This window comes from Chanos chanos, chromosome 3, assembly GCF_902362185.1.
Source record: "Chanos chanos chromosome 3, fChaCha1.1, whole genome shotgun sequence".
NCBI classification, from domain to species: domain Eukaryota; kingdom Metazoa; phylum Chordata; class Actinopteri; order Gonorynchiformes; family Chanidae; genus Chanos; species Chanos chanos.
In genome coordinates, this window is record NC_044497.1 from 31,784,546 (window position 1) to 31,810,773 (window position 26,228).

At 41.0% G+C, this 26,228-nt stretch overlaps 1 protein-coding gene across 2 annotated transcripts in view; it reads right to left on the reverse strand.

Moving 5' to 3' along the window:
• Positions 1–2,836: 2,836 nt before the first annotated feature.
• The window catches only part of LOC115806356 (paired box protein Pax-7), a 46,997-nt gene continuing 23,605 nt past the window's right edge, over positions 2,837–26,228 (reverse strand). For both annotated transcript variants that reach the window (XM_030767031.1, XM_030767029.1), the window contains exons 6-9: positions 20,356–20,521; positions 19,937–20,133; positions 5,092–5,341; positions 2,837–2,952 (exon numbers count right to left, since the gene is read on the reverse strand). In XM_030767031.1, coding sequence (XP_030622891.1) covers positions 2,837–2,952; positions 5,092–5,341; positions 19,937–20,133; positions 20,356–20,521 — 729 coding nt within the window. The remainder of the gene's footprint in view (positions 2,953–5,091; positions 5,342–19,936; positions 20,134–20,355; positions 20,522–26,228) is intronic.

Consider the following 26,228-nt stretch of genomic DNA (forward strand, 5'->3'; position numbering starts at 1 on the left):
CATGCATCATAATCATCTGATGAAATTGTATGTCAGCTGAAATGACATATCAAATGGTAGCTTTATTTAAAAAGAAAAAAAGGATTTTTTTTTTTGATTTTCTGGAACACTTTCAGTCAAACATTTTGTCATCTCCAACTGTCCCCACCACCGATTCATCCCATCGCGAACTCTACTGACAGTTATGGTGAGGGAAGTAAAATGTGACAAGTGCGAGACAGCACGACAGAACTCCCATGCCATTCAATAACTCAATGAATTGACACTTATGAGTGTTCAGTTTTAGAGCTTTAATCAACAACAGTTACGTCAGTGCTACAGTAAAGACACCAACAGGCTGAGGGTAGTAAATGCCAAATACAAGTCCCCACTATGCTAATATTTCATACAGCAGAATAAATTATGCCATGATAATATACACACATGCCAAACAGAAACTGAACAAAGCAAATTACAGATGCAAGAAAAACAAACAGGTAAACAAGATAAGAATAAAAAGGGGCAACGGAGTCGGAAAGTAAATTGGGAAGGCATATTGCCAAGTCACATAGTGCTTTAAATATCCCAAAGGCAAATTATGAATGCTTTTGTTAGAAATGTGCTACACACTAAAAACACTTTTTTTATTTGTTTTCTGTTTCTTTTTCTTAGAAAATGTTTGAAGCATTAAAATGAAAGTATATCAATTCTAATTGGCACAAAATCATGAGTCCATATAATCTCCTTAATCGTCCTGAATATCTGGAGTGTAAAGTATGACAGAGCACCTCATCACTGGTCCTAAACAACAGGTACTGGAGACTGTCCAAGCTTTCCCAGTTCATCCTTAAAGCCGAATGTTCACCGAACATTTCTGCAACATACTAGGAGTAAACTCTTAGCCAGCTGTGATGCTAAGTGAAAACAGTTGAGGCAAAATACTTTGTGCTGGAATAAGTGTATGTGAATTCTTCTACATAAATTCAGAATACTGCTCTTACATGTATATTTGTGATTCAAAAACCAGAACTTCCTCATAATGTGCGTCAGGGCAAACTGCAGAAATATTTAAGGGCTGGGCCCTAAATATGTTTCTGTTAAATGTTATGCACAGTGAGTGAACAGTGATTCCAGGTCATATAAAAATGTCTAAAAAGCAATATATTCAAAGAACATATTAAATAGGTGTTTTGGAATGTAAATCGAGCACAGTTTTTTAAATGTTACATCTCAACCTGTCCCCATTTTTGTTTTAGTATAAAACATATTTTTCTCACAAACAACCAATTCAAAACCAATTTTGCTTTCCTACCGTACAAATCACTTTATATGCGTCAAAAGACAAAATGAGTCCAAAACCAAATAATAGTGTGAAATCACGTATGTAATCTTAATACTGAGACAACAGCGAATACACTGGAAATAAGAGCTGGATCAGGTGTTGTTTCTGAAGTACTTAGACTTTTCAAAACAGGCGCATTTATCATTCAGTACATTTGTCCCATAGCCCTTTGGTATCTGATTTCAACCAGTCTGAGAACCCAGGTGAATATATGCTGCTGACCAAGCCATCATAGCCGTTACTCCAGTAATGGGGCCACTTAAGAGGACAAAACTGGTAGTGCTTTTTTATTTGTGGAATGTCAAAGAAAGTATAACTTAGATCTCATAAAAAATGTTTTGGAATGATGCAGAAAAATACTTTTAGATCACTGAAAGGGGCGGGCAGGTGGTGGTATAGATGACATCTGAGAATATGTCTTGAGTTTTCCAAATATTTTGATGATATTTTAACCTTGAAATGAAATCAGAACGTAGAAACCTTGAAAGTGTGCAATACTAATGTAATGTTGCCGTTTTGTTTTTTTGCTTTTTTCCTTTTTTTTTTTTAATTCCGTAGGACTAAGAAAGAGTCTTACGGGTAATTGGTACCCTATAGGTAGCATAATACTGTTAAATTCCTTCCAACAAACACCATGGACCCCTGCATTCTCGCTTAAGTCAAACAAAAAGCTGAAGATCAGACTATCCTCAGTGATTATTTAAAATATTGCCGTCATTAAATATTTCTTCTCGTGATTAATGTTGTTTTCCCAGGGGCCGACACACAAAGAGAGCAAACAGGGCAAAGGGAAGAACAGATTGTTAGGGCTCAGGGCTTTTCATTGGCTATTCCATCTCAGTGGATTCCACTGAGTCAGACGTCCCACTGAGTATCCTAGATCTCTTGGAATGTCAAGCTTAAGATTAAAAAGGGAAGGTCAAATCACACACATTTTAACGAGGCAGGCAATCTAAAAAGCTATCAGCCTCCGCGTTGTGGGTCCCTGCCAGCGTACCTCCCTAAACTGCACAACCAATCAAGACCTTGTAAAGGAAAAAAAAAAATCTACAAATAAAAATGTGAATAAAAAGAATTACAGTAATTGCAACAGCAATAAGAACAACAACAAATATAATAACAAATATAACTGTAATACCATCATTTAAGTCCTATAAACAGTATGGTCCAAAAGTTATGGAATGACTAAGGGCTACAGTTGTCTGTGTCCGCTAACATTTGCTGCCGATGGGCAGGGCTTTGTTCGGATTTGTTCCAGACAATAGTTGGTCCTTTTCTTCCTGCCATCTGATGCCCTCATAGAGTCTCTTTGTTGAAAGAGAGAGTGGGGAACAGGGCGAGTAGGGAGAAGTGGCACTAAAATGTCTGTATGTGGAATGGCTTCCTTACTCTACATAGCCACCAAACATTTGGAATGGCCACCTTCAGCTAATGTTCTTTCTCTCTGTGTGTGAATACTGCTGGAATGGAAAGATGATGCTGGTGAAGATGGTGTTTAAAAGATATGGGGACCAATCAATATGCTTGTCCAGTTTCCACTTGTAGCAGTCCTAGAACCGCCGAATGTTCTCCAAGCTTCATTCTCCTCTGCGTAGACAAGCTCACATTCTTCGCCAGGTAGTCCACTGCAGCTGAACACAAACACAAAGATGAAATTTCATTGATACCTTAGCACAGGAGCAAAAATGTTTAAAAAATGTTATAGCAAGTAGCTCTGTGTTATAGCATGAACTCTATACTTCCAAATTAAATAATACGCATTTAGATCTGTTGCAATACCACCATCAACTTGATTGTTTGAGTAAAATAGGCCACCTGTTCCCTAATATCTGTCCCTCCGGCCAGAGACAGTCCTCTTGGGTACATTCCTCATTATCCCTGTCATTCCCGTTTTCAGAATTCCACACTTTCCATCATCTGACATCACATCACGACATGCTACTCTTTCAGCCACCTCTTCTGCCCAAGCATTGTTTTACCCCGCCGCACCTGATTCCACACTGAGCGTATTGTTAATTAATGAAATAACTTCTTTTCAGTTTTATTGATTTATGTCACCTTTGCTTTGACTCTTCATTTTTCCAGCCAGAGAAAGGACTTGCTGTTTCAACAAGTGCACCTTTGTGTGTGTGAGTGTGTGTGTGTGTGTGTGTGTGTGTGTGTGTGCGTGTTTGCTTGCATTTTTGTTAACTTGTGTTTAAAAAGAGAGGGATGCACTGCAGTGCAGTAAGTGTTCAAGTGTACACGAGAGAAGAAATTAAGGAATACGAGGGGGTGCACTTCCCACCATGTAGGTACAGCGCCTGGCTGTTCCAAAGAACACAGTGTGACTAACACAGCACCTAAGGGCAGAGCTCTCATTGGACAGATCTGCAGCTGGGATTTGCTGGGAGATCTTTATCAGGAGCACGTGTCAGCTCTGACCCAAAGGCAGAGACGGGGTCAAGGAGCAACCCCAGTCTCACCCACAGCCCAGGAACCCAGTATTGATCTATCTCACACCTCACAAGGTTTCAATTTAACAACACAAGTTAAAGACATTAGGAGCACTTGACTGGGGAAAAGGCAGTGTGACTGGGCCAGGGGGTTGTGGGGACAAACCACGGACAGGATGGAGTTGAAAAGGCATGAGGGCATGAAGATTGAGGAAGCTCTTATTGACCTTTCTAGAAACTTCCCTTTTAAACAAACCAGCATATGGGCCTCCCTCACTGTTTCACCTGGAGTGATACAGAAAATGTTTATTATTCACCTCTGCGGTCACTGCAGTGCCTCAGGCCAGTAGGAATTGTGATCTCTCAGAACACAAATTTTTCAAGTGCTAAAATGAGGGTTAAAAAAAAAGGTGATCTCAATTTCAAAGCCTCAACTATAGAAATGTCAGCAGACAGAGCTGTGCTAGCAGGCTTTCAGGAGCTCACCACACAAGTGTTAACATAACTAGGTTCTTACTTAAACAAAGGCCCATACAGAATATTCTTGGATGTTTAAAGTGGACATTCAAACATCTAATCAAAATGTCCTCAAAAATGGCAAAATATGTTATAAACAGGCACAGGAAGAGGTAACAGGAACTCCTGTGATTATAAAGACGCAAAACAGGCAGCTAAACGCAAGCATTAGCATTTGAGCATTAGTTCTTGGCATGTCATGTGTGTTGGATGTGTCTGGTCGGCACACCTTTGATGTCCCTCCTCTGCTAGGGTTATACAAACCTGTCAGAGGTTGCTTCCCTTTCTCTTATTAGAAGAAGTGGAAGGGTGGGGAAGAGTGACAGTAGCTGCGGACCCTGCCAAGTGTCTGTCAACGTGACAGTAAGTAGCATGTGTTAGCATGAGGAGGGCCGCGGGAGAAAGGCGACTGTCAGGAAGAGCACGGTTTGGTAAGAAGCACATACCTGTGGGTGGGCCAGCTGTCCATACAGGAGACAGTCACCCTGACAGCTGGCAGAGAGCGTAATCACCACAGATTTAACTCAGTGCTCACAGGAAGCCTTTTTCCTGTCACCTTGGGTTTACACCTTAAATCCCAGTCAACCAGACGCTCCACGTTCCTCAGAGAGACACAGTATCTGCCCTCCAGCACTCATACCATGGAGCAAACACACAGAGACAGCACACAAACGTGCTCCCATGGGGGGGGGGTGTGTGTGTGTGTGTGTGTGTGTGTTAAAGCTGTCTCCTCCTGGCTGAATTTTAATAGAATATGAGGCAGGTATGCTAAATGATATGGTAAGCCAGTTTCAAGGGCGGAGGGGTAACTGTACTCACTTTGGCCATATTGGCTGTACTGGTATCCCGCAGCGACAGGGTCAACACTATAGCTGGTGGAGCTGTACGTGGGCGGGCAGTAAGACTGGGAGGATGGCAGGCTGTCCACGGTCTTGATGGGGTCAGAGCGCTGGCTGCAGCTGGCGGAGATGGGGTTGGAGGACTCCAAGCTGCTGTGCAGGGGTGATATAGAGAAGTCATGCTGTGGTTGTGGGGGCACAGCACTGGGGTTACTCAGAATGCTCATCACCTAGAAAAGAGAGAGAGAGAGAGAGTGGAAAGGTTACATAGTGGGTAGAGAAAACTGACCTCAGGTCAGCTGTGCTGTGTACTAAGCATACTAATCATCCAACAGCTTGACAGAGTGTTTCACAAACACAAACGGACTGAGGCCTCAAAGCCCTGGCCAGGGTTAAACAGCATCACAACAGTAGTCTATAAACATCATCCCAGGGGACTATTTCCTGGCTTGAGAACAATGTCAGACTAAAGAGCACAGTGGGAAAAGGCTGAACGGAGAAAAAGTGAAGGGAGGGGTTTGCAGCAGAGAGAGAGGGGGGAGAGAGACTAAAAAAAAAAAAGAGAGAGAGAGGAAAAAAAAAAAGCGAATGTGTGTGCCAGAGACTCCTGTCCTGAGGCCCTATCCATAACAAGCTCTAAGGGAGGGTTTAATCTGAAGCCCCCAGCTTTCCCCGAGCCACAGCTCTCATGAATGATTAAAATGTTTAAAATAATAAAAGCTCACATCAGAGGCCCCCAGAGATTAGATCAGACACTGCGCAATGATGTCTGCACTCTCTTCACTCTGGATTGTTTTGACGTGCCCAAAGATTACGCACTTGACGCAATGCTTTTGGTCGATACAGACATTTAAAAAAATGCATTTTTGACAAAAAAATATGAACAAATTTTCATTTTCCCCTTTTCCATTTTTGAACAAAACATTTTTTTTTTTATTTCGGCATCATTTCTGTTAGAGAGGTATCAATGGGAGCGGAATGAACTCTGAATAAGGGCAATACAGAAGCGGTGCCTGACACACTGTGAGCCACAGAAAAGCAAAGCATGGTGAAGCTGTAAAAAGGGGTCAAGTGGAGCTGGCAGGAGGGCCGAGGGAGAATGGAGCAGAATAGAGCTGCCTGCAGGAGGAGCGCAGCCTGCCACATGCTCCCCGTCCACAGCCCGACACAAAGCATCCTCCTGAACATCAGGTTCACGTTGAGGCTTGCTACGCCCCACTGCCCTTTGGCCGTCCCAGGATCCAGCCTGCTAAACCAATTAGGCCATCACAGGGCTGCTGGGAGAATCAAGCCCACATGCACCTTTTTTTCAAACTGCTTCTAACAACAACCATGGGCTATTTGTTGAGATTTGATATATGGAGTGAGTTCTCAGCGCACGGCTGAATTGTTGTGATGTAAATAAATGTAATCTAGAGTATTAGGCCACCAGTGTGTGCATGTACGGTCATATTCCACCTCTTAACAGATAAGTGAATTTAGGTTGATGTCCTGTGGTGAAATACTTCCTGGAAAAAAATACACAGAACTTGAAACATATTAAAATCATAAAAAAAGGGTGCTTATGTGTCCATACGCTTATTCTATAAGTAATGGAAACTCCCAGCTCACTAGGTCTGCATGTGATTTGAGTATACATGAGGGGTAACTCAGATTTCCTCTGATTAAGGTGACGGAGTGACTGGGTGTCATGTGGTTGCTCGGTGATGTATGTCATCGGACACGGGGCGCTGGCTCCAGGACTGGCCACCCGCCTACCCGTCAGGGACCTAAACAACCAGCTGGAGGGGAGACACACTTAACAGGCACTTAATAGGCACTTAATTAAGGTTTAATAATGCTCAGCTCTTTTCTTTGGCCGTTAAATTAAACACCCACCATAAGTCCTGTTCTAAATCCAGCTTGCCAAATTTGAAAAGCAGGCTGTGTTCCATTACTACATGTAGTTCCTAAACCAAAATGGTTCATTTCAATAAAGAAAAACAGCACCTCTCATACCGCAATGATAAATAGCAAGTTTTTTTTTTTTTTTTACTTTTTTTACTTTTTATCTGAACAAATAATGAAACAAGAGGGCTTTTTTTTTACTGCAATAAAGTCATTAAAAGACAGTAATCCTTCATGTTCTCTAAACTGACAAATCAGTGTAATTTGAGGTAATATTAAGTCTTGGCAAAGTCTTAGCCTCTGTAAGGCATATTTGAGAGAGTTTAGAATCTCCCCAGGAGTAGAGTTTTTAATCAGATGAGCGCAGTGCAAACACAAGTGGAGTCACAGCGGAGACTGAGGGTAAAGGGGTGAGAGAGCACTGGGTGTCTGACACATCTATTCAGACCTGCGCCTAAGCACCCTGTAGCCTTGGTGATGCCATTATTGCGCTGAAAGCAGAATTATTCAAATCTTCAAATTTAGCATAACCTTATTGACATCAATTAAAGTGGCGAATTGAAAATATTCCAGCACGGTGAGAGGTAGAGCTTGGCCTTTATCTGCGCGGCAGCACGTGGTGGGATATTGTCGGCTCAATCCACTCTCACCACAGAGTAGGGACTGCCTCCGACCCCAGCACCCAGTGTACCACTGTTAGTCCTCTGCACACTGAAAGCACAATGACCCATAACACAAACAGTAAGACAGGAGCCCCTCTGCCCTCCTCACGCAAGGCAAGTGTATTCTCAGTGGGACAACAACTCACAGCTAAGAGGAGGGTGGCGCGGGGGGAGAGAATTACCTTAGTGGCCTGTTTTTTATTTTACCATTTAGTAAATCTCTAGGAAAATGGTCACATGTTAGATAGAGGAGCAAAAATTAGAAAAAGAAGTAAAAAAGAATGTTGGTATTGTCTCATGCCTTCTTGGGTTTGTCAGAGGGATTGCATTTATTAAACTTTACTGAGTGTTTGTTTTAAGAAGATTCTTTTTTGTTAATTCAGTCAGTTCTGAATGTTTTTGATGCGATACTAATACATTAATATGCATTTATGTTTAAAAAGGTTTTTTTTTACAGTTATGTGCTGAATAACACATATGGAATGCACCACTATGGTATTTTTTCATGTCTCACTCAGTGTTCAGTAAATAAATAATGTCAACTTATGAGTGCTAAACTTGGTTTGAGTAAGAGGTAAGAAAGCAAACAAACAGAAGTGAGTTAACCTTGCCCGCGGTGAGAAACTGAAGAATATAACTCCTGCTATGGAGATGGGGGGGTGTAAGATCTGAAAGCGAGGCCATGCCCAGACTTGTAATCTATTATTTCCTGCCCTACTACCATCACTAAGTAAAAATCAATATTCCCTCCACATCTGTAACCTTTTTGTATCTGATATGACTGCTGGGAGGAAGCAGGAACACGTTCCAATCATCCAGGCTAGCAAACAACATCCCCAGGCACTGCAGTTCCCAAACCCCAACACCGCAGCAAGGCGGCCTCCTCTCCGACACAGGAGCACAAACAGCCGCCTGTTTGGAACGCGTTTTACTTTCTCTCGACCTTTTTTCAAAGTAGCTCCCCCAACACCCGTCTACCCCCCCTCCCCCCACACCTCCCCCCAACATCCTCTGCTTCTCTCTCTCTCTCTCTCTCTCTCTCTTTCGTTCTGTGACACATCCCTGCCACAGCTCCATTTTCATTTGTTGTTGCGGGTCTGTGTGAGAGCTGCTGGTGCTGATAATATGAGCCAGGATCCAGTTTAAAGGACATGCCTGCAGGCGTTTTCTTGCTTCCCTCTCTCTCTCTCTCTCTCTACAGATAGATTACTTTATAAATAATAATAAAAACTAATTAATTCGCCCAACTTGAGAACCGTCTCGCCGGCGGCATTGTAAATGTAAAACTGCAAATTGATACAATGTGCATCCTTTCAGATAAATAAAGTGTGCATTCGCAATACAAAAAGAGACTCATTCATACAATCCTAATTTCCTTAACTGTCAAATTATATTTTTTGTCTGAGTGAATGTCTGACGCGCCTTGCTCTTTGTTAAATTTATTTGCCGAAACACAACTCAGCTGAAGCTCGGCTGGAACAAAGTTAAAATGTTATTTGGCTGTGATGGCAATGATTTAATGGCTCCTTTTTTTCTACAAAGGGAGAAACTGGAAGTTAATCTAACAGAACTGGAACTAAATCTACACACAGTGAGTTGTTAAATGATGTTACACTTTCTCAATAGAGTATCTCACTTCATTGTAGACCATATTGTTTACCCCCCCCCCCCAAAAAAAGAAAAAAGAAAGAAAAAGATTGTTCTTATGACTCGTCTGCTGCATCATTTGTCTCTGATCACCTCAAAGGCATGTTGGAAGGGAAAGCTTTCACAAAGAGGGAATGTCCCCACTTAAAGAGATGCAAAGCAAATATCAACTCTGTGAGCACCAAGCATTGTCACTTCTTCACATACTCTGTAGGCAGCCTACAGAGAGAGTCAGTATAATGGCATTAATGATAATAAAGAGGACACTGAGCATCTCAACAATGCAGCTCAGAATCTAGCCTGTCCACCTGCTCCTCTCCTCTACACAGCTTAGGCTGAGGCACTAAAGCGAGCTAGAGCCAGTCAGACTCAGGGAGAGGTAGGCAGGGAGAGGGGGCGGTGAGGAGGAAACCAAACACAAAGACTCCTGGAGGACTGAGAAAGCCTGGGGGCCAGCCTGCCTGCAGAGCAGATAGGACTCCCCTCTGTTCAGTTCCCAGCACTGGTGCCATCACACATAAACATACACAACACACACAAACACAGACACGCACACAAGCACACACACATACACACACACACACACACATACACACACACACACACACAGCGTTTAATCTGGCACAGACTGGATTAGCCTGCGAGTTCTAGCTAGGCTCTCATTTCATCAGAATCAAATAGCCTTGAGCAGGCGCCTTTAAGTTTCGGGAAAGGTCACCTGAGCAAAGAGGAGGAATAAGAAGCACAAATGTCACAAGGTTATCTGAGAAGCCCAGAATAGAATCTCACACTGATTCTGATCCTTAGCCTTAATATCATAGTCAACAGCATCTGCTACTGTTAATGTTTTTTCTTTCTTTCTTTCTTTCTTTCTTTCTTTCTTTCTTTCTTCCTTTTTTATAAGTGTGATGATTCCAGTTCAAATATATTTTAAAAAATAAATAAATAAATAACATGACACTTCTCCAAATACTGTATATTGGATTTGGGGATTAAGAAAAATGACAATGAGCTACTGAGTGACATGAACATGAAAACATCTCACTCAGACACACAGACAGTGAATTTATGGTGAATATCTGATGCAATGCTACAGTAATTAAGGAGACAGATAATGACATTCTCCAGCTAGCAGATGCATTGCTGTGAAAAGCAGTAATCCTGCTCAAAATCCCGACACCCCCGTCTACTCAAAGATGATGTCAAGGGAAAGGATTGTGTGCAAACAAAAAAAAAGTAAAGATGTGTTTATCTTGTGATATTTTGAAAAATATAAATTTTCAGAATATCTGATGCAATTGCTCTTCATCTTGAGCAACATAATGACATGGTTTATCTGGTACCTGCATGCACAATTTTATATAAGACGTTAGAGGAACTCTGTATGAGGCTCTTAAAATGTCTAAATTTCTCTCTTATGTCATAGATCCTACAAGTTTGATATATTCAACATTCCAGCAACTCACGACACAGTACAAATATCTGCGAATAGGTCATATGCTTCAACTCATCATGACAAAATTATGCGAAAGAAATTGGATGGAAAAAGCCTTCTAAAAAACACAGAGTGACACCACGTCCACTGAACAGATTGTTAAGGCATCAATCACACCTCTACTTCCTGCTGGCAGACACCCCTCCGTCAAGGTGGGCAGTCTGACTAACCAAACAGACCCTCATCTGAGAAGACAAAATGGCTATTTTTTGAAATAAACACGATTGCATAAATTCAATTAGCGGGTTTTGTCACGGTCGGAGGTAGAGCTGGGTAATTACGAGCCCCATCCAGACAGCAGAGGAGCCTGTGTGTGCAGTGAGGGGCCCAATGGCAGGGAGCAGATGAAGGAGATGATTTCTTCTCTTGGTTTCATGTCACCGCCTTAATTGGCCACAGCACATTAATTGAAAGTGAAAAGAGGTGTCCGCCAAAAGACAGAAGCGGAGGATGGGGGTGGGTGGATGTGACTGAAACCAGGGGCAGCACAGGCTGTGAAAGGGATGGAAGGAGGGAGAGAGGGAGGAAAGGAGAGCGAGAGAACAGAGAGGAGGAGAGGAGGGGATGTGCTTTGGGACTCTTTAATTGTTTCTAATTAGGCATGTGATTGACAGTGACAGAAACTGGGCATTGACAAGCCGGGCACAGATGAGAACGATTAGCGTGCGACCAAACAAGCTGTCACTTCTTGCAACATGTTAGCTATGTGAAATATTAGCCATATGGCTCTGTTAACCCTCAGCCAATGGTAACCTGCATGTCCACTAAAACACTTTGATCTATGAGTGATGTCTTAGAATACAGTTTGTCTCATGTGTGGTCCTGCATCTAGAGTTATTTTCATAGTAACTCAGTGACACAAATCCATCAGCAAAGGGAAATTTTACATGATAAAGGATGTCCATAGTTTTAAAAATATTGCCAAAAGATTATTTTGATTTTTGGACTTGTACCTCTACCTCTTTGTAGTTGTTTTGGTTCTTATTTTTTTGTGCTGTTTGTCTTTTTAAGACTTTCATCTTTAATAAATCTTTTCATGCAGAAACAGATTACACCCACTCAGGGCTCCAGTGTAGCGCAGACCGGGCCTCTCCAACAACATCAGTTCTTAAATGTCCTAAAATGTTGTAAAAGTACTACAAGGCCCTTTGCTAACCAAAGGTTAATGCTTCATATTGGACTGATATTGGAGAGACTGCATGGTGCAATCCGATTATTTTTTTTTTTTTTTTCCGAATGAGTAATATGTTTGCAGTGGTATGGGAAAGATTCAGCCATGAGGAACACACACCACCACCCCCCATGCCCCCACAGCCTGCCCTTCTCAGTTTTAGCTTGCGCTTCACACTTCGTGCTGCCGCCTCCGTCAAATTAAATGTCTGGTTTTAATGATTTCACAAGAATGGTTTTGCAGCTCCGAGAGGGAGAGCCGCCTAAACTCGTTCCAAGAATAATGTAAGGTGGATGTGGGAATAGGCGGAGCGGGGAGTGGAAGGAGGAGGAGGGGGGGTTTGTTTGCTAAAAACAGCAGGGAGCAGGCACAGTGAAGAATGTCAGGTCAAATTGTTCTTGACAGTGTTAATATCTGCACCTCATAGCGATAATTACATGTAAATAAATAGTGAAATAGCTCTCAGCTGGAGATGGAGAGAAGAGGAGTGCAGTTAGTGTCAGCCAGCTGGGGACCCAAGCATGTCTTATTGAGGCAAGAGAGCAGTGGAAATAGAGAGAGAGAGAGAGAGAGAGAGAGAGAGAAGTAGGAAAAAATCATAAACTGTAAAATCATAGCCTCCTGTATCTCAGCACAATACTGTAAGACAGGCACGCAAACACCAACGAATCAGAAAGTGTACGAAACCAGAATTACATCACGTGTAGCAAAGTACAGAGTACAGAGTGAATGGAAGTTGCACTTAAGAGAGAACAGAGTATTAATCACAGCCTCACACCTGTCAGAGAGGTATCTGGAACTAACAGAAAGCACATGCAATCAGCCGACCTTCCGACCCATGGTGGCTCGGGCAGGTTCACAGCAGTTGCGAGCGCTTTCCTACTGTTCAGACCCAGTGACCCTGCGATCTGTCTCCACCTCACTGCTAAGGTCTTTACACTCTGTCCTGTTGATCCCAGGCCACACAATAAAACATGAACCATAATGCAAAGACAATGTGTCAAAACCGATCAAAAGAACAGTCAAACCCAGTTTTCCTTCTTTTGACTCAAAGTAAAGGATTTTGTTTGCTCACAGGCCGTCTGTGTACAAGCAGCAATAAATGTCATAGTTCTTTTTGTAATGGACATATATGGAGTATTTAAAAATAAATACTAAAAAAAAACTCATTCGATGATTTTAAATTTTAGTTGTTATTGACCATACAATTTGTCTGCTGTAACAGAAACAAAATTTTGTTTTTTATATTCTCTTACCCACAGCACTTATAGTAGACTTTCAAAAGAATGTAAAGCAGGAAATTTTTATGGAAATATATACTGTAGGGGCTTAAAGCAACATATGGACAATTGGTTCCCAATGCTAAACCAATACTCTTTAATAGGCAATACTATTTTCAATCTTATAGCCATTTCTATTGGTCGGGGCCCCTAGTACAGAATATGTATTGGTTTCAGCCAGTCCCCTACTTAAAGCCTCATCTTCTAGGATTTGCTGAAATTTATATTGGCTGCCTCTGCAAGATAAATGTAAATCGCATTCGCTTATATTTACTGTTTATCAGGATGCAACAGCTCACTTTCTGCAGGAAATATCTCTCACCCGCATACAAACACCCTTGAATTTAAATAGCGGTTTTATTGTCCGCCCAGGCCTTTCATCTATGCTAGGGGAATAATGTTTCCTCTCTGGAGAGGAAGGAGAGCGAGAGAGGTAGCCAGAGAGGCAGAGAGGGAGAGAGAGAGAGAGAAAGAGAGGGAGAGAGAGAGAGGGAGAGAGAGAGAGAGAAAGAGAGGGAGAGAGAGAGAGAGAGCAAAAGGGAAAAGGAAAGGGAGATGAAGAAAGAAGGGAGCTGTGAGAGACCAGTCGACCAATATTTAAAAAGACAGGCTATGAAAAAGGAGGAAAAAACAGGGTTTCATTATAATGGATGTTGTGGTTAAGAAACACAGAGGGGATGATGATTTGACATGGTCCAGAGCAAGAACTACATTTTCCCAACAATGAAAACAACTACCAGATTACAAATGGAAAGATTACCCTGAATTTAAGTTACTGAGGAATTTACATTTTCCCAAAACTAAATGGTAACAATGGCAACGTATCACATTATACACACTTAAGGATTACAGCAAACCAGTCAGACATGTTTACTAATGAGAAAACAACATTTCACTGCTATTGGGCACTACAGTCATACTATACAGGTGTAGCACACACCAAATGTGAGGAAATAGCTACCATGACATACAGGGAAGTGGTTATATGTATTCTTGCAACCAGAAGATGTTACCTCTTCTGAAAGCAGGTCTATGGTGTCATAACATACTACAAGAATGAGAATGAGAGCGGAGGAAGGCTTATATTCATTTGAATCGGTGTGACCTCGGAAACCTACTACCTATGACTAATACACTACACACACAGGAGACTCCAATTCTAATAAACCCGAGCCATTGAGGGAGAGAGCGGGGGAAAAAAATGAAATAAATTCATGCAGAAAACATTCCGCCAGTGGATATGATTTAAATTCCCTGATTTTCTTGGCAGCTTCCAAGCAGGTCTCATATATATATATATATATGTGTGTGTGTGTGTGTGTGTGTGTGTGTGTGTATATAAATATATATATATATATTTTTTGTAAAGCTTCTTACTTTCAAATTCTTGCCAAATTGAAACACCATCTGTATTTATGATGAGTTCTAATTAACAAGTACCCCCCACCACCACCCGCCACCCTTGCTCTTCGAGTATGGAAATGATGTAAATATATGCATTCATCCTTTTTGATTTGTTGACGGAGAAGCACGCCAGCTGACACAGTGCCCAGCGAGAGGCTTAATACACAAGTTTTAATAATACAGGAGCCTCCACGCAACTCACTCATTGACATTCAGGTGCACAATGTCTTGTCAAAGGCAAAAAAGGGAGAAGAAGTGAAGCCAAAACTCAATCTCCCCTCCCCTTCTCTCTCCCCCTCATATATTTTCTTTTTTGGCAACCCCTGTGCAGGCTTCTTAAATATAATTCATCCAGTTTAAAGTGGCTGCAGTGCTAATGGAACTGCCGAGTGAGGTTTCAGTCCCCCTCCCTTATCTCTGGCAGACAGTTGTCAGGAATCACTAGCGAGGCCTGAGTTAGCGAGCACACTGCTCAGGCAGGCAGGCCTGGGGATATGGATCAAAGCAAGTGCTAGTGAGCAGTGCTCTGTCTCTGATCCCCTAGTGCTGAAAACCAGCCTATTCGCACTCCCTTCCCAACATCAAATGCTAGCCAGAGTTCCTTCATTCCAAAACACAAATCTTCCAACTGAAATGTAAAGGGGGGGGGGGATCTGCACCATTTTTTCCCTTCCTTGACTTCTATTACGAGTTTGTGAATTTGTTTGTAGTCCTTTGTTTTTCGGGGTTTTTGCTCTCTGGCAGTTTTTTTTTTATGTTCATTTAGTAAAATCTTAGAATAGCTGCTATGTATTGGCATGCTAAAAAATGCATAATTGATTCATAGGTGAATGTGGATTTCTTTACTTTGTCCAAAAAGGTCTTTTGTTTTTGTATAAGATTAACATTTAAAAATTTAGGATTTAACCTATAAAATAATGTTTGAAAAGGGTATTAAAAACAGCATATAACACAGCAGTGCTATTGTATTACTTTCTGGGTAGACATTAGATGCAAAAATAAACCTGCATCCTGGACACAGAAAAAAAAACATTAGTTTAATTGAAGCTACATTTATTGTTAATTATTGTGATGGTCCTTAAACCTGCGTATTTTTTTAATCCGAGACTGCCTATCACAGTTTCCTGACTGTCTTTCATGCACTGCCAAAGCAGTCTGAATATCATTGTATGATATTTTTAAGTGAGATGAAATTCAAATTTTCTAATTATTTCTCTGTTTCACAAAGAGTGAAAAAATTATGATATTAATGGAATGCTGAAATCCTGAAAACCAACACAAACAAATGGATTAGGGATGAAACTGAAATGACAAAATGATGTAATCCCAAACATGGAATACTGAGCTAATGAATGAAGAATTACTCAGAGTCCAAGAAGCGTCACATCACTACCATACCACATTTGTCTTTTGTCAATTTTGAAAGATATCTCTGACATTACCTAAATTAATTTTATTATCCATTGCATGATATTTTCAGATAAAAGTCACAAGATTTTCACACAGATCATATTATCCAGCCAAACTGCCTCCATACCTAGCACCTGAACAGAACTGACAGAAAATGTTAGGGAATAAAATAAAATGATGTGCTCTAAGAAATGATACTTTATGACATCCCATAGTTAAATGTAAAATCCAGTACTAAGGAAAATAATACAGTAATTAATGTGATGAGTTTTTCATGCTGCACTAATAATGCTTCTGTTTTATTTATGAAAAGGACACATGATCATGACCACAAAAAATCGTCCATAGTCCTGCCTCTGCTGTAGGGAGGATGTTCACAAGCATTAGACTTGACGTCACATCTTTTTCATCAGCGCTTAACTATTAAGAGTGACCGCAGAGGCAGTACTTGTAATAATGTGTTTTCCAGAGGTACAATGAGCAAAAGCTCCTAGCTTGGCAGATAGAGAGTGAAAAACGAGGGAGTGCACCTGTTAGTGCGGAGAACCCAGCAGGATTGTGTTACAACCTGGCAAACTGCCACAAGAACATATCTCATGAAAATCACACATTTTACCCTGTTCTTTTACTGGTAGCCCAGTAGCCCATCTACAGCTAAGATGCACAACAGTGCATAGAGTAGAGTACAGAATAGAAAACAATATAGCATGTTTTACATGAAACAAATACAAATACGTGTTATTTGCCACACCGGGAATTAACCCTCAACATTTTAAGGTATTAGCACTCAAAAAAAAAATCCAAAAAAAACGTGTAAGATTTAGAAATATGCAAACAAGGATAGCTTTTCAGCTCTGGGTTTGATGTGGCGTTCATGTAGACATCTTCTGAAGAAAAACTGGATTAAAGTCATTAAAATCTCAACTCAATGAAGCGCAAACACAGTGGAGAGTTTGTCCTTGTAAACGATAGAGGGGAAGAAAGCTCCTTTGACAAAAGGCTGCTCCTTTGGGGTATGCAGTTTTAAAGGGTCAATTTGTTGAGGGACGTTGTTGAGAACCAAAACATGTACAATAATGCACAGAAAACAACAAGAACAAGAACAACAACAACAAAATGCTCCCTGCTCCTTATTTTGCCACCATTCATCCTCCACAAAATATATGACAGTCGCTGACAACAGAATTCCCAAGTATGAGATAAACACTCAACATAATACAAGATATGAACATACGATCCATTTCTGAGAATATTCCCTCGTTTGTATTAACAAATCATGTTGGAGAGAGTTCTATCCTCTTTATCAAATGAACAGCCAGTCTTCTTGTGTTCTTACAGAACAGTTTATTATGAAGCTTCATTTGGGACATGTACTGAAAACCCTCACTGTATTCAGAGAGAGAAAAACGAGTTGGATTTTATGTGCTGAAATAAGAACTGAATAGACTTGTTTAAATGAATTTAAATGAATTTGAACCAGTGAGATAGATAACAATAGAAGAAGAGAAGCAAAGTAATTGAGATGAATAAATATGTGTGGGCAGCGGGCGCTGGAGTTTCTTCTCCAGAAAGGAGCGAAATGGGGTAGTTCTTGCCTAGTGGGGCACCGATAGGGCTTTTCATGGACTCTGAAGCACAGTTTGATGGTTAAGCTGAACTATGATACTCCTGTCAAAGAGAACATTAATTTTGCCCACAATAAGTGCCTGATGGGATAGCCACATGTCACATGTGGAATGGGGTGAAAAGGGTGTGGGGGTCGAGGAGATGGAGGGAGTGGGGTGAAGAGCAGTGGGTGGAGTGAGGGCCTCTTCGGACAGTTGGAACACCCACCTCCAGAATCACATTTTCATACATGAACACACGGCTGCCCTCTGTGAGGCCCATAGAAATGTTCATGCAATGTGTATGTTTAAGCTCAACCAACGTGACTGATGATAGTCAAGCTATCCTTGTCTTTACTCAGAGTTCAGGGCGTGTGCTTGTTTTCAGTCTGCTGTGGGTAAGTTTATATCTATAATCCATTGACAAATAATTGGCTTGATTTCCATTAGATTAATAAGAATATGTTCATCGCAGAAATACATTCTTGAGCAAAAAATAAAAAAAATATGTGAATACAGAGAATACAGGAATGCAGCCTTTTTTTTAGAGGTCCTTCAAAAAGACAAGTAAACAGAGGAAAAGACTACTCAGAAAAAGTAACTTAAAACACACACACACACACGCACAAATAATCAAAGGCCAAAGGCTCCTGTCTAGTGAAAAATAAAAATACTGAAAATATGAAAGCTGAAATGGTAATGTAAAACAGGGGGGAACAGTTAATTTATCTTCCTCAGTTCCAAGCTAGAAGGGAGCCATTTCAGCGATGGTAATGAATAGTCATATTATTAAAAAAAAAAAAATCCTACCCATGTCCTTGATATTTATGCAGGTTTGGTGGAAGAGCATTAGTACTTAAAGCCCCTCCACTATGATTAACAATCAAACATGCTGAGAAATGCCTGTGTTATCCCTCAACTCTCCACTACAAGAGAAAATCTCTTTTTTGTCATCAAATCCCTAATTCTTTCTTCTCCATGAAAAAAAGAGTAATACCAGTTCCCAATCTGCTTTGAGAAATATTTGGTGAGCAAGGAAAAAAATATGTGTGAACGAAGGGGTAATTGTGGACAAATCTAGCATTGAATTTCATTTTCAACTCCTTATACACCATTTCAATCTTATTTTCTGCTTGTTAGTCAAATCTTGTTGCTTATAGTGGGCAGAACTGTCCAGTGTTGGGGGGTAATTGCGCATAATTTACTTTTCATCAGTAATTTGCATCAATATCAGTCATTTTTTCTATTATCAAGAATCAACCACAAACAGAAAGTCTCCATTTAAAATGCTTATTGTTTAAAGAAGCAAGAAGGGATAACATTCAGAATCCTGCTTCACACAGAATCAGAGACACACACACATACACACACACAGACACACACCCATACAGCTAGGGACCTTACAACTGCATCCTGCATGGTCAAAAATACCCTGAAATGTTAATCCATACATTGACTTCTGCTTGGAAAAATGTATTGAATGAATTTGATTTTATACTATACTCATGCTAAAACAAAATATGGAACTGAAATTAAACACTGAGTCCAACTGACCAGAGGGCAAACAGAGACACTCTCTCTCTCTCTCTCTCTCTCTCTCTCTCTCTCTCTCTCTCTCTCTCTCTCTGCGAGAGCCACAGTCAATCCTTAACCAAATCTCATCCCAGTGAGCTCTCTTGACGCAGCCACACAAAAAAGCACACTGCAACAGAAGCTGGCCTATGCTGATTATTTTGTAATTAAAGCGTCTTGAATTCCTAACAACGTTTGTTAGCTCAGGAAAATTACTTTTAGACAATTAACTGAACAGACTCATTAGTTTAGAGTGATTATTTCTTTTCTTTTTAAGACCCTGAGATATTAGCTCTCTCCCTGGCAGTCATTTCAGAGTACAAGGTCTGTTCTCTGTAGGGTATCCTTTATTGTTTTAAATTCAAGCTATAACGCATTTTTGAATCAAATGCTTTAACTGTGATTTTAATTAGGACAGTGAGTGAAACATAAGAATATTAATTACAAAATTTTATCTTCAAAACACCTCAGCTCCCACAAGAGGATCTCAACTATTTGAAGACAAAGTCCTCACAAGTTCCTCTTTGTTGCACACACAAGAAACACACTTAATCGCGAAACAGACAATGAGGCAAAGAAAGACTATGGCCTTTGTTATCTTCAGAGAACTCTCGTAATTCCACATGAGAGACTTTTTGACGTCTGGCTTTATAGTGGGGTATTTATATTTTGTGATCATTGACCCTTACTAACCTGTGGGGAGAGACCATTGCTGACGGGGTTCATATGGTTGCTGGATGCTGACTGGCTCATGAAGCTGTCAGTGTAGCTGGAGAAGCTGTGCCGATTGGATGAGAGGCCATAGGCAGAGCCACTGTCAGTGGAAAGCCCGCCCTGGTGCATGGTAGATGGGGGCAACGGCTGTGGTCGATGCACTGTACTGCTGCCATCTGGAGAGAAGAACCAATTAGGAATGTGCATGTTCAAATATCATCTATCGGCTTCTTAGAAATTTTTCACTCATACCGCATCACTGATTCCTATACAGAATTCTACACATATGTTCCAAAAACACCAGTAACAAGAATTCAGTAAGCAGCAATAAGCAAACAACCATGCCAAGTTTAAAGCATTTCATGTTAAATAATTAATTGGGTAAGGGGAGGGCATACCCTGTGATAAAGTGGTTGACGGGTACGTGGACTCTGGGAGTTGGTAGGTGGGCAAAGTAGGCATGCCCGTTGGTGGGAAGCCCCCCGGTAACAAGTGGTTGAATGCTGCCAGCTGATTGGCTCCAGCTTGCTTGCGCCACCTGGCCCGTCGATTGCTGAACCACACCTGCACATGGACAGAGTTTGGAAGATAAATTATGGTGCACATAAGGGACGGAAGGAGGAAGCGAGGGAGCAAGAGAGAAGGAGAGGGAGAGAGGAGGAAAGAGAGGGGAGCTTGAGAAAAAAAAAAAACAGACACAGCATAAGGTTTGGATCTACTTACAGAAGAGTTTTTCACTTGAAGCATGCATCTCAGGAACTCATAAGAGATTGAGGAATGAAGAAGGGTGAGAACATGAATTAAGATTCTTAAGTTTGCGACCTTGTACATTGCGTCCTTTTATTACACAAAAAAATCAAACTTTGAATATAATAGGAAAATTAAAAAGAAAATAAATTATAGTCGTGACACTTTTAAGCACGATCCACAGACACATCATTCTATTATATCAATTTCTCCACAAAATAAGCCAAAATCCTTAACACATCATTTTCTCAAGCCAGATGTATTCTGTCTGTCATCCTTTTAGAAAAGCCTTTCAGTGAATTACAGTGTATACACAGATATGAAGAGACAGAAAGAGCAAAAGAGAGAAAAGGGAGAGAAAAAAGCAGAGAAAAGGAAGAAGAAAGAGTGTGTGTATACATGTGTCTGGGCTAGGCCTTGATCAATGCCCTGGCTGAAAGCGTTATTCTTAAAGAGCTGTTTAAAAGGGACGCCCTCTCTTTGTGGACTGATTCATTGAAGAGCCATTGTCCTCCCTCTCTCACTGACCCTCACAATAGGCCAGCCCATTTGAAAAACAACAGTAGATTAACTACACTGCCAGTGTATTAAAGTCTGAAGAAAGGCCCCTCAGAGGCATAGATCAATGTCATTCTCTCCTTTGCATACACAGAACGGGTGCTTTGGTCCACTAAAATACAGCAGGTTACTGGCTGTGCTCTTCTCCTCACTGAGCCAATTTAGAATGAGAGTTTGGATAATGTTTTAAGCGGCAGCAATGAATGCAGGCAAATACAATTTTGTCTACCAGTGATGAAACTTTTTAAAACTACGACACTGAGAGTAAAGGTCTATACGCAACTAGTAGTCCAGTTGAGAAAGTCTGATCTCTGTTAAGCGGATCAAAATAAAGAGCAAAGGTCTTGTCAACCATGACAAAACTACAGTGCATGTATCTTAAACCAAACTACTGGTCCATACTCCACCATATAAACACCAATTTATAATTTTATTAACAAAAACACTCAATTTATGAAGCCAAATCATCCATTTTTCATCTGTTAGAGGGTGATTGCTGGTTACACCAAAAGAACCCTCCCCACAAAAATACACAGAACATATAAGATCACATTATGTGATTTCTTTTCCATTTTTAATTTATTTCCGGTGTTTAAATATTCACTGCACAGTTAGGCTTTATTTTAGAGTTGTGTAATTTCAGAGAAGGTTGATTAGATTTAAACACGAGGAAAATCATTCCCATAACTGGAGACTGGACATCCAACCACCGTGCTCTTCCCAGAAAGCTCGGCAAACAGTGACTCACACGAGTCTAGGAGTTCCACTTACAGTTCGCATTTGATATTGCTTTACGTGTGAAGGGGTGAAAATGAGCAAGAGTATTAGTGAAAAGAGGAGAATGGGGCAGAGCATTAGGATGTGCATGTCCTGGTGTAAGAGGCTGACTGCATTTATTCAATGGCTCTCATAAGAGGCTTGGTGTGAGTAAAGGCTGCAGCTGCAGCGGAGCTGATACTCTGCACTGGAACCTGGTGACAAAGTCACCTTGGAGCAGGGATTTTCTCACTGCAGTACAGCCTAATTCCTCTTTTCAGCTGGACGCATGTCATTTTCCTGCCAAACTTGCTACAGTAAAGCCTAGAACAGAGCTCGGAAAAAAAAAGAAAAGAAAAGAAAAGTCATGTTTTCAGACAAGTTTCTTTTTAAGTCGTTACATCACCTTGTGATTTTGTGAGTCAAGCAGAATGTTTAATGATAGACCCTCTGTTTTTTTGCAGAAGGAACAGTTGTTTGCATTTTGTCTGGAAAAGATGCTGAAGAAAAAAATGTAATACATCCTCCATCCCCTAACCAAGAGCCTGAGAGAGCAAAGAGAAAGACAGAAGGATAGGAAGCAAACCAAAGACAAATCTGATTGTGGAGTGTGTCGTGATTTCACATTGCAGCCCAATAAGAGATGAGGCTGAGCCAGCTGGGGTGCTACATTCAGGTAGCACCCATCTATGATCCTCTTCTCTCATATAATATCAATCACCCGGACCCCATCAACTCTGCTCTCTCTCTCTCTCTCCAGCCGGACGAGCGCGACTGTATGTCTTCCTAGGATTACTGCGGCCGTGTGTAAGGAAGGGACAGACCGATGAGGAGTAAAACCTGGATAACGTGATTGAATTTCACAGCAAAAAAGTAGAACATAACACAGGCTGAGAGGCGTAAAAAAGCCCAACATCAATCTCTCCTCCTGACTGTTCTCAGACAGCTGCTGAACCAGACCGTTGAGGGGAGCCTGGGTGGGCAGTGGGAGAGCTGGTGTTTTGGGTGCTGGTCAGAGGGATTCTGACAGGGAACTGAAGGTCAGCGTATGATAAAGGCTAGTAAAGGGGGCCCCTCGCTTTGAGTGTCTGGAAACCCCTCATTTTACTGCGGCCAGATGTTATGGACAAGTCAGGGGAAATATTGCATGCATAGAAGACACACTGTCCTGCTTTTGTAGGATGTTCCCATTTTGCATGTCTTGTTATGGTAGAAGAGGTGGACTGGGGCAGATTTCAGTGACATATATCACATGTCATTTGCTATGATTAAAGAAATAGGACAATTACAGTTGAGACCCAAAAGTCCTACTTCTAGACCGGAATAAATGATAGACAAAACATCAGAGCAGTGAGAGAAGGGAGTGGACAGAGAGAGGCCAGTTCCTTTCTTCGAAAAGTACTGCTGTTCTAATTTAAGTTGCTGGGAAGGTGAATCAAGGAACAGGGTGGGATTAACTTGATAAGCATCGGACGTACAGAGACGACTAAAAGAAATTCATTTAAATTCCAATGATAAACCTCTCGGTTAAAACACATATGCATGCATTAAGACCATTCTGTCTTCATGAGCTACATAAATCCCTTTTGTTCCTTTATGGTAAACACAACAAATGATTCAAAGGAACAACTCAAATCCCAGCACAGGAAAGGTCTCAGTCCAATGCTTTTGTCAGCGATGGTACCAATACATAATAAGTTAGTGATATGTGCCACCACTGGGACAACCAGAAGGAGAAACACTGATTTGCTAGCCTGTAATATACGAAAGAATTCATGTTACTTTTATTTTTTTTTAGGGTTGTTTTTCCCATAGTCACTTCTCTTCTCCTCTCTTCCATCCTTCTCTGACTCAGTAGATGGATGATGCATTACCTCTGACTTCAATGGATGACTTCTTTGTCCTCCAACTCACCACACAGTGACTTAACTTGCTTTTTTCAGTGGAATCTGTGTTGAATCAGTGTTTTGGCAGGCATGCGGTTGTGTTTTCAGCAGGGCACACACACGGTGGTTTGGAGGAGGACTGTTAGACACACTAAAGCACTATCCTCACAGTTAGTCAGCTATGGATCAGTTTCCATTACTAGCAGAGTGGGACTGTAAATTTGTCGTGTGGGGGAGGCTGGCAGGGCAGATGGAATCAAAGAGCAACAGTAGCTAATGGAGACAAATGGGTGGGATCGGGGAGCAATCCCATTAAGCAGACTTGTACAAAACAGTACAAGTCCTTGAGGTTAACATTCGACATTCAGAAATTTATTTCAAACATTTTGTTGTACATCAAATTTCCTGACAGGTTTTTTTTTTTTTTTTTTTTTCAGGATCATGCATATGTATGCTTACATGAATCTCAACCCAAGTTAAGGCATGACACAATACTCTTCAAATGGAATATAATCTCTGTCCAGTCTCAAGTAATGTAGAGTAGGCTACTGGACCAGTTGGGCAGCATAGAGGTTCACTACATTATTTTAAAAACGTAGAATTTACTGAAATTGAGACAGAATGTGGAATTAACTGAATCGAAACACTGTCAATATTTTAACACAGCAACTATCGCTGCCCTGTTTTGCTCCTTGTCTTTTACATTCTCTCTCTCCCTTGCTCTCTCTCTCTCTCTTTTTTCTCTCTCTCTCTCTCCCTCTCTGACATCTGGATACTGTGTCAGCGCAGCTGCGCTCAAGTGGGTTGACACCCAGGGCATGGGGTCTGCCAAAAGCCAAGAGGGTCAGACACCTTCTCTTCAACAAAAGCAATGATCCCAGCACCCTGGCATCTCCATCTGAACTCACTCCAGCCAAAGAGCTGACACGAAAATATATACTCAAATACATCAAGTATTCAAGTTCTCAAGCCCAGGCTGCTCACTGCAGGGTTCCTACTATGATGAGGTTAAGCCAACAGCACTGTCCATTAACACTGCAACTGAGAGAGAAAGACTTGCTTGGAATCTCTTCCTCTTCAGCCTGTCCCAAATTTTAGTGAGAGGTTTTGATTTATAGTTTAGCAAACTAATTAATCATGTCTTCAGATTAGTCATCACTACAGACCAGACTTCAACATTTGTTAAGGAAAGACAACATTGTTACCTCATTGTTGCTGTGAATGCCTAAAATCAATAAAGATATTCAAGGCACAGAACACAGAGAAACTGACATTTTTGCAAATGTTTGCCAGAATTGAGACAGCGTTAGACCTCAAGATCTTCTGTTTCCCTTTGTTACATTAGTACTTTAGGCAAATATTTAATATTCTTTTCCGAAACAGATACCCTCAGCCTCTATTCACTAAACGGCAAAATATTAAAACAGCCTTAGAAATATGACAAAATGTCCAGAATACAATTTATCCACATTGTTTAATCATAAAAAATGTCTTCTTTTTTGGTGTCTGTCTCACTTAGCTCTAATGTTTTCACTTGTCTAATTTGCATCAGTTGGCAGACATACACAAAAACAGCCAAAAGCACCCTGGGTTTCCTTTCAGAAAGAGGAACTTTGAACTGACCCAGTAGCACAATATTATACCCATATGGCAATGAGCCAGTGCCAGGGAGAGAGCTCACCACAAGACCCCAACTAATTCAGTGTCATCACAAAAAACAGCATCAACTAGACCAGTATCATCTCAAGACATAGCCACAACTAGACCAGTATCTCAATGCACAGTCCCAACTAGACCACTATCATCTCAACACATAGCCCTGACTAGACCAGTATCATCTCAATACACAGCCCCATCTAGACCAATGCCACCACAAGTATGAGTTTGTATTTGGAAAACCAATGTTTTCATGCCTTAGATTAAGGTATTATGGTTTTTGTTAAGCCTTATCTGAACCAGATTTTTTTTCATATTTGTTTCCACAGTTTCACCATGGAAACAGCCACAAGATAACAAAACAGCAAACAGAAATCTTGAGCCCCAAACCCTAACGTCGAGGCTGCAATGCGACAAGGAAGAACTCTCAAGCTCAGAGGAAGAGATTTTGAAGGGACATGTTGAACAGCTGCATCATAGTTATGTCATGACATAGTTATGACAGCTTGCCAGTATTTTTCTTTTTTTCATGTTGAACATCAGCCATATTTGAGTACAATGGTCTCAGTTTTATGTCATTACCAAAACCGAACAGAGGTGAAAGATTGACTTCTTTTCTGGCACAGGGCAAACAATCACGTATGCTCATAAGTTATGTTCAATACATA